Here is a 9,489-nt window from a genome sequence, read left to right on the forward strand (position 1 = left end):
ATATAAAGGGTCATCTTTCACTTTTTACAAAGTTTGGAGTTTTATTGCTTCAATAAAGGGAGAAAATTAAGAGTTTTTCTTTCATTTTTACAAAGTTTGGATCTTTATTACTTTAATAAAGGAATAAAACTAAGAGTTGTAATAGACGACGAAGGGTCAACATATGTGAATTTATAAAAAAAAATATTTCTTATGTATATATTCTTATATATCATTTTCATTTTTATTCAAGATCATCTTGCCATTGCAGTAAGTTCCCTTTTCAAGTTTCTCTTTTTATAACTTTATGTTTCAACTTTTAGTACTCGTTGTGTCCCTTTTTACGTGACATTTTTCAGTCAAACAACTTAACTTTGACCGGACATTTGCGTATGAAATCTTCAATTTTTTTGAAATAAAATTTATATATTTGTAAACTACGTAAAGAGTACTATAAGTCGCAATAATTGAAAGATAATTCAAAATGCTAAAAGGATCAATGAAAAACTTACGATCGAAGATAGATTTGTTTGAATCTCGAAATACGAAAAGTGTCACATAAAATGAAACGAAGAGAGTAATTGTTACTACTATTTATTTACATGGGTTTGGACTGAATTTTAGATATCAATTTTATAGGTGTTATGTATATATTTTTAGAATTAATATGATATTATCCATTATCACTTGACATTATGTTCCAATACAGTTGAATGATACATTTCATTGAATGAAAAGTCATTATCCAAAATAACATGAATTAATTACCACTAGACATTCTATTTTTTCTCAAATCTTTTTGAGATCACAAGTATTCTAAATATGTCCATTGGTCTTGAAAATGGTAGAAATCTTAGCGATATTATAAATAATTTATTTTTTCCTGATTTTCACATTTAGGTATTGAGGCTCTAATTAACTTTGCATGTATATGACGTATAAGTTTTGTTAATTTTTATTTTGTTTGTAAAACGAGAGAAAAATACAAGAATACACAAACAATAAGGTAAGACAAGTGGTGATGACAAGTATAAAGACTGAGAGCTTTGTTATTCTACTCAAGTCTCTTTCACAAGGATGAAAGACTACCCTTTTATAGGGCATTTAAACCATCCTTTATAACATTTGACAAATACGATAGAACATATTTAATTAGTACAATCAATAGATACATTACGTTAGGATGGATTAAGATAAACATCCACAATAAAGTGAATTTGTAACATATTTGGATTTTTTAAAATCATTTTTCTATATTAAAAGGTCACATTTCAATTATTCGCACCTCTTCAGTTCCATAACCTATATTTTTAATAATCTCCATAGTTTTCATTCCTTTTGTATTTACAACCCCAAAATTAATTGTGTAAATTTCTGATAATTTATTGTGTTCTTTCATGTATCCCTATATAAATTAAATATGTAAAGCAAGTCTTTGAATTAGATAGCGAGATACAGTAGTTGACATTTGTCACGACAAAAGATTATATGTTGTACATATTGCCTTTTCTTGCATTTTATTATGACTATATTCCTATAGAGTATAGAAAATTTTCATATCAGTATATTGACGTGGCTTTATAATCACATTTTCGAAAAATAATTTTGATACTAATTTCTTTATAGTGTGATAATGGTTGTTTTTACGCTATAAGTAATGTAATTTATTTTAGGAGCATGAATTTACAAAGTTATTCAAGTTGATACACTACAGAAGGCTTTGTGTACTATTATTCTTACGTTTTCAACTATTCTATGTGATATAAAAGTTATTTTAATTTTACGAGTTACATATTTTATAAAACAATAGATTGATTGTTTATATATTCCAAATTGTATATTTTTTTGTTGAATAGTTTGTGATACTTATTGCGGTGTGATTATCTAACTAATTATAAGTAGTTTGAAAGTGTTGGTTTGAAATAATTTCAACTTTTTACAAAGATGTTAATTTATTACTCCATCTATCTCAATCTATGATTTTTTTCCCACTTGATGGGATTACACATGTTATTTAATTTAGAACTCCATTTGTCTCAATCTATGACTTTTTTTCATATTCGAATGTTTCAAAACACTAGTTTATAACATGTAAATTTTTATAGATTTGTTACAAGGATTAAAATAATATGAAAATATACATATAATGAGTAATAAAATACAATAATTATTACTAAATCTTAAATATATGACAAAAAATACCAAATCATGGGCGTAAGTTAATGTTTAAAACTAATTTGTTTCAAGCAACCAGTAATAGATTTTAATCTTTATAAATAAATTTGAGCCCAAATAAATATATGAATTTACGGCAATAAAAAAGAGTAATACAAAACTAAAATAAAGAAGTATTGATGAGATGAGAGAAAACACACAAAAAAAAAAAACAGAAAAGAAATAGAACAATGTATACACCCTTCTTAGTGTAAACCAACTCCACTGTAGAAAATGAAAAATATTATGTCTAAACAACATAAATTAATTTTATTTATCTATACAATTTTTTAAAAGCATTAAATTTAACATAACTCATAATTTCTGAGAAGAATAAACGGTTCTCATAACAAAAGGAGTTTAATTGACATTTCCTTATCATCTCTATGATTTCTCAAACGTACAGAGTACTATTTCGGAGCAAAATTTGTGATCGGCCTTCCGTTAGTAACTGTGTTTCTGGTGATCAAATTCAAAAGAAGGCATTTGTCAATGTATGATAGTATTGAAGGCTTTTTGCGAACACAAAATAATTTCAAGCCAATTAGATATGATTACTCCCACGTAAAGAGAATGACCAGAGGATTCAAAGAGAAATTAGGTGAGGGAGGTTATGGCAGTGTATACAAAGGAAAACTTCAAAGTGGAAGAGATGTAGCAGTGAAGATGTTGAACAAGCCTAAAGCTGGTTGTCAAGACTTCATGAATGAAGTAGCTACCACTGGAAGGATTCATCATGTCAATGTGGTTGGACTCGTAGGGTATTGTGTTGAGGGAACAAAGTGTGCTCTTGTTTACGACTTCATGCCCAATGGATCACTTGACAAGTACATTAGCACCAGTCAAGAAGAGAGTCCTCTGTTAAGTTGGCAGAGGAAGTATGACATTATTCTTGGAGTGGCTCGAGGAATTGGGTATTTGCATCGAGGCTGTGATGTACGAATTTTGCATTTTGACATCAAGCCACACAACATTCTTTTGGATGAGAATTTCATTCCAAAGATTTCTGACTTTGGGCTTGCAAAATTATATCCAACAGATAATAGCGTTGTGAATCTCACAGCTGCTCGTGGAACGATTGGTTATGTAGCTCCAGAGTTGATGAGCAGAAGCATCGGAGCAATCTCTTACAAAGCTGATGTCTACAGCTTTGGAATGCTGCTAATGGAAATGCTGAACTTGAATAGACATGAAGTTGCAAATGAAGAGAATTCCAGCCAATATTTTCCTTATTATATTTACGATAAGTTCAACAAGGGGAAGGAGATTGTTGTGGATGAAGAAGCAAATGATGATGAAAAGAAGATGGCTAGAAAGCTGACTTTAGTTGCGCTATGGTGCATACAAACAAATCCAATTCAACGCCCTTCGATGAGTCGAGTATTAGAAATGCTTGAAGGTGAAGTCGAAGTGCTAGAAGTACCTCCTCAGCCTCTTCAGTCTCCACCGATTGTTTATCAGACGACGGGAAGTTGTATGACATTTTCGTCTGATTCAATGGCTTTGTTAGAAAATCCTTCCGTCGAAGTAGACATATGTTCTGATTGACTATAGTTGTGTATTGTTCATTTAAAATGACTTATCTGTGAGAAGGGCTTCACATTTTACCAAGGGTCGGGTCTGAATTGGTCCGTCTCGTTCATTGCGTTCGCGCAGAACAAATACACATGGACATAATTAAAAGTCTATTTTCAACCTTAAGACTTCATCACTCCATTTTGCGGCTTGGGATTATTGTTTGGGATGATTTTATGGGGTTTTGTTGGATTTCTTTGTAATGCATATATATAAATTTCTAATTAGATATATGTAAATTGTTTGGATTATGAATAAAACACAAAATTTGCCAAAATGAAAAAAAAAAAATACTTTCTAATTAAGCTTTTGTGCGAATCTTATCATCAAATTAGTGATTTAATATGGGGATTTGGGGGTTTTACCCCAAAGTGAGATTGATGTAATTCTTTTCAAGTATATCAAATTTAGTTCATGAAAAGATAAAATCACATAATTGGTCCGAATTGGGTTATAACTCATTGTTTTGCCCTAATTCAGGACCCCATCTTGACCGGAGCAAACATCACTATGCATAAGTATAATATATAAATATATCATTTTAATTTGACTTCAGTTCATATTTATGTATTTCAACTTTGGGGCATATAATTAAACACTTAATCTTTGTATAAAGTTGAACAAATTGGCGCATACATCTTACGTGGCATCTTATATGACAATTATCATCCTACGTAGTGTTCTATATACATTATGTCATGTATGATTCATGTGTCTATTTGTTAAGTTTATACAATTTAAAGTGTCTATTTATACGCACCATAAGTTGAAGACATAAAATGAAATGAAGTCAAGTTAAATTACTACATTATGATCATTAATAAATAGGTAAACGTCATAGTCTAAACTAGTACGCTCCTCAAACTGAATACTTTCAAAGAAAAAGATTTTGAGGTTTTAGAAATGTTGCCAATCATATTTATATAGTACTAAACTAGTAGTGATTTAGCATCAAACTAAAGAGTATTTTTAGAGAAATGTCCATCTTACTTCTCTTGGTATTTTTCCCATTTCTTAGCTTAGGACATAGACCAGAGGGTTGTGAGGATTCTTGGTGCAAGAGTCATGGTCCCATCGTTCATTTTCCGTTCAGACTCAGTCATCAGCCAAAACATTGTGGCTATGATCCTGGCTTTGAACTACACTGTAACAATAAAGATGACACCATCCTTGAGCTTCCACCGTCTGTTCACTTAGTTGTTGAAAAGATTGATTATGTCTCACAGCAAATTCACCTTTATGATCCTGACCAGTGCTTACCAGCCAAGCTACCAAAACTGAATTTGTCACAGTCTAATTTCACAAATGATGACGATCTCACAGTCCTATTCAATTGCTCTGAACCATTCCCAGAAAGTAATGATGGTTACTTGGTTCCATGTCTTGCTTCTTCTGGTTACCAAGTACATGCTGTTACTTCGACTTTTGACCTTGACCTCTTGTTGTCTGGGCCTTGCACAAAAATTCATTAGTATCCATACTCAGATTCAACATTTGGTGAGAACATGCTGCAGCTGAATTGGTCTGTACCACTCTGTGGGAACTGTGAGTTCAAAGGAATGGATTGTGGTTTCAAGGATGGAACAAAACAATTGGAAACTCATTGTTTCAATCGAAAAGCTATAACCCAAAAAGGTACTACTTGTATATCTTAATTAATTTTTTCCATCATTATTAAAAAAAAAACACTTAACAGACACTTTTATTTTGTCCATAATAGGTAACAACACTAAGCAGCACTTGATTGCAGGTTATTAACTTCTTACTCCATCAGTTTCCTACTTTGATTTTCCTTTATGCTTATGACATGTTATTTATTCAATTCAATTATTGTAGGTGTAGTTTCAGGTGCAGCGCTTGTTTGCATTATTGTCTTCTCACTTTATAAGCTATATCTGACAAGTAGAAACGAAAGAGAGAGTCGAGTTAGACTTGAAAAGTTTTTGGATGACTACAAGGCCATCAGACCAACACGATATACTTATGCTGATATTAAGAAGGTAACAGCTGATTTTAATGAAAAGTTAGGAGAAGGGAGTTATGGAACTGTATACAAAGGCAAACTTTCCAGTGACATCTATGTTGCAGTAAAAGTCCTACGCGATTCCAAGGGTAAAGGGGAAGAATTTATCAATGAAATTGATACAATTGGGAGAATCCACCATGTTAATGTGGTCCGTTTGGTTGGTTTTTGTGCTGATGGATTCAGACGAGCTCTGATCTACGAATACCTACCAAATGATTCACTTGAAAGGTTTATTTTACCAGTAAGCTCAAGCCCGGGTAGTGTTTCACTCATCAGCTGGAACAAGCTTGACCATATTGCTCTGGGTACTGCAAGAGGGATTGATATCTTCACCAGGGATGTGATCAGCAAATCCTACATTTCGATATCAAACCACAAAATATCCTTTTAGACCACAACTTGAACCCCAAAATATGTGATTTTGGCCTAGCCAAACTGTGTTCTAAAGAAAAAAGTGCGGTCGCTATGACAGCTGCTAGGGGAACCATTGGTTACATTGCACCAGAAGTGTTATCAAGAAACTTTGGTAAAGTTTCTCATAAGTCTGATATTTATAGCTTTGGGATGCTCTTGTTAGAAATGGTTGGTGGGAGGATAAATATGGATGCTAAGACGAATAACCATAGCAAAGTGAATTCTTTGGAATGGATATACAGACATTTGGAGAAAGGGGAAGAATTAAAGATTCGGATAGAGGAAGAAGGAGATGGTAGAATTGTGAGAAAGTTAGCTATTGTTGGACTTTGGTGCATACAGTGGCATCCAATTGATAGGCCTTCAATTAAAGAAGTTACTCAGATGTTGGAAGGAGATGGAAGCCATCTCAACTTGTCCCCAAATCCTTTTATGGCTACTGATAAGCCTAAGTTAAATGCAAGTCCTCACGGTGAAGATCTAGACGTGATATTAGAAATTGAATAGCACTTCAAAATCATTTGTATAAGAATTGCAAAAGTATTCTGTTTCATATTAGTGATCAGGAAGCTGAATGATAAATATGTAGACTTATTTCTCGACTTGTATGTGTTAATTATATCCTTGCATTAAAACCATGTTAATCGGAAGAAATTAGTTGAATGATAAATTGAGAAATAGTCCTTCTCTCAAGCACACTCGTCCAAAAGAAAAGTCAGTTATTTCTTCAAAGCTTTACTCAACATATTATAGAGAAGGCCAGTTTTTATAAAGACAAATTTAGGATTTGAAGAGGATGGATGCATAGAGTTAATGTACATACTATTACTTAGTGATAATGGAGCAAACTTAGTATAAGTTCACATGCATACATCTAAAAGTTATTCGACAAAGAATTTGGACTAAATTATGGGGATTTTGGACATCAACTATAATAATGTTCGGAATATCGTTTATATGCTCCAAAATTATGGGGATTTTGGACTAAGGATAAGTAAGGACGGACTTCAATTATATATGCTCTGCTTCTTAATTTTCAATCCTAAGAAATTCAGTGAACAATTAATGGATTCACTCACTACAATTTAATTTCTTCACTACATATACTTCTAATCTAATCCTCATTCTATATTTTCTGCACTTTAATCTAACCATGTACCACTCTAGAAACACACATGTATTTCCTATTTAATGAACAAAGTAAGGACAATTTTCAATTATATTTGCTCTGCTCCTTAATTAACTCTCTTTTCCATCCTAACAAAACAATGAATTAACTCACAACAATTTAATTTCTTTATGGCCTTTGTAGGTATTATTCAACAGATTCTCCGTGAGGACTCAAAACTTTTCTCCATATATACTTTTAACTCTCCATTATCTCTCGTTCTAATTTTTTTTTTCACTTTAATCTTACCAGTGACCAGTCTGTCGCTACTTCTGTATTTCATGGGTAAGCTCCTATATATATATCCTTTTAGCAAGCTGTAGGATTATTTGGCTGTACACAGATTAACATTCCATTTTGTTTTTCAACCAACATGAGCATATAATCTTGCTTGCCTATTACATGTTGAGATGATCTGGTGTATGAATTTTATTTTTGTTATTTTCTTGTAGCATCTTTTAATGAAATTAAAATTTTATACTTTTGAATAAATCGGAATATAATGTATCACATCCTCCTAAAAGTACGGCATGTACAGAGTTTATAAAATAAATAGGAGATAAACGTACAACATTGCACGTTCCCAAAGACTAGTAATCTAACACAAGTGAGCAGTACACAAAAATTCTAGAATAGAACAACTCGAAGAACAGAACGGTCCAAATAAGAAATTAAGACATGTCTTATATGTATTGGCTCAAGAGGAAGTTAACTTTATGACTTGTCAAACTTGCAGCGTATTTGGTAACAAATTTGTGATTGGGCTTCCGTTTGTAATTGTTTTTCTGGTGATCAAATTCAAAAGGAGGCATTTGTCCATGTATGATGCCATTGAAGGTTTTCTGCAAACACAAAACAATTTCCTACGAGTCCAACCACATTGACATGATGAATCCTTCCAATGCTAGCCACTTCATTCAGCTTTAGGCTTGTTCAACATCTTCACTGCTACATCTCTTCCACTTTGAAGTTTTCCTTTGTATACACTGCCGTAACTTCCTTCACCTAATTTCTCTTTGAATCCTATGGTCATTCTCTTTATGTGGGAGTAGTTATATCTGATTGGCATGAAATTGTTTTGTGTTTGCAGAAGTCCTCTGTTAAGTTAGAGGAAGTATGACATTATTGTTGGAGTGGCTCGAGGAATTGGATATTTGCATCGAGGCTGTGATGTACGAATTTTGCATTTTGACATCAAGCCACACAACATTCTTTTGGATGAGAATTTCATTCCAAAGATTTCTGACTTTGGGCTTGCAAAATTATATCCAACAGATAATAGCGTTGTGAATCTCACAGCTGCTCGTGGAACGATTGGATATGTAGCTCCAGAGTTGATCAGCAGAAGCATCGGAGCAATCTCTTACAAAGCTGATGTTTACAGCTTCGGAATGCTGCTAATGGAAATGCTGGACTTGAATAGACATGAAGTTGCAAATGAAGAGAATTCCAGCCAATATTTTCCTTGTTATATTTACGATAAGTTCAACAAAGGGAAGGAGATTGTTGTGGATGAAGAAGCAAATGATGATGAAAAGGAGATGGCTAGAAAGCTGACTTTAGTTGCGCTATGGTGCATACAAACAAATCCGTTACCACGCCCTTCGATGAGTCGAGTATTAGAAATGCTTGAAGGTGAAGTCGAAGTAGTGCTAGAAGTACCTCCTCAGCCTCTTCAATCTCAACCTATTGTTCATCACGTTATCGAAAGTCCACGACATTTTCGTTTGATTCAATAGCTTTGTTAGAAAATTCCGCAGATAATCCCGTTGAGTTAGACATATTTTGATTGACTCATAGTTTATGTAATGTTTTTGCAAAGTAACAAATTTTAAATGTTTCGGAATGAGGTGTTGTTATTGTGGTACGTACTAGTTCTGCGAAGCAACACAAGTTAAACCAAACCACACTAGCTACAAGTTAACGACTTTGGAAAAAATTGTCATAAGCTTGAATAACACCATCATGTACAATCAACTGCCGGGTGCAAATCCTATGATTTCCCGCGGACGCTGAAGTTTTTTTTTTTTTTTCTTTGGTTTCACTTGCTGATTCACATTAACATAAATGAGTCATAGCATTATGAATGAAAAACAAATCAAGGAACATGTGA

The 9,489-nt window shown here is 33.0% G+C and overlaps 1 protein-coding gene and 2 pseudogenes across 3 annotated transcripts in view; all 3 read left to right on the forward strand.

Annotated features, from left to right (window-relative positions):
• LOC107010957 (rust resistance kinase Lr10-like) overlaps nt 1–3,999 on the forward strand; it is a 7,896-nt gene extending 3,897 nt beyond the window's left edge. For both annotated transcript variants that reach the window (XM_027914556.1, XM_015210234.2), the window contains exon 5: nt 2,600–3,999. In XM_027914556.1, coding sequence (XP_027770357.1) covers nt 2,600–3,741 — 1,142 coding nt within the window. In that variant the 3' untranslated portion in view covers nt 3,742–3,999. The remainder of the gene's footprint in view (nt 1–2,599) is intronic.
• Nucleotides 4,000–4,623: 624 nt separating this feature from the next.
• LOC107010960 lies at nt 4,624–6,878 on the forward strand (annotated as a pseudogene). Its single transcript, XR_003576704.1, has 3 exons — nt 4,624–5,403; nt 5,489–5,518; nt 5,605–6,878. The product of XR_003576704.1 is annotated as a rust resistance kinase Lr10-like (transcript).
• Nucleotides 6,879–8,277: 1,399 nt separating this feature from the next.
• LOC107010115 lies at nt 8,278–9,332 on the forward strand (annotated as a pseudogene).
• Nucleotides 9,333–9,489: the final 157 nt, after the last annotated feature.

This window comes from Solanum pennellii, chromosome 2 (genome assembly GCF_001406875.1).
Source record: "Solanum pennellii chromosome 2, SPENNV200".
Taxonomy (NCBI): domain Eukaryota; kingdom Viridiplantae; phylum Streptophyta; class Magnoliopsida; order Solanales; family Solanaceae; genus Solanum; species Solanum pennellii.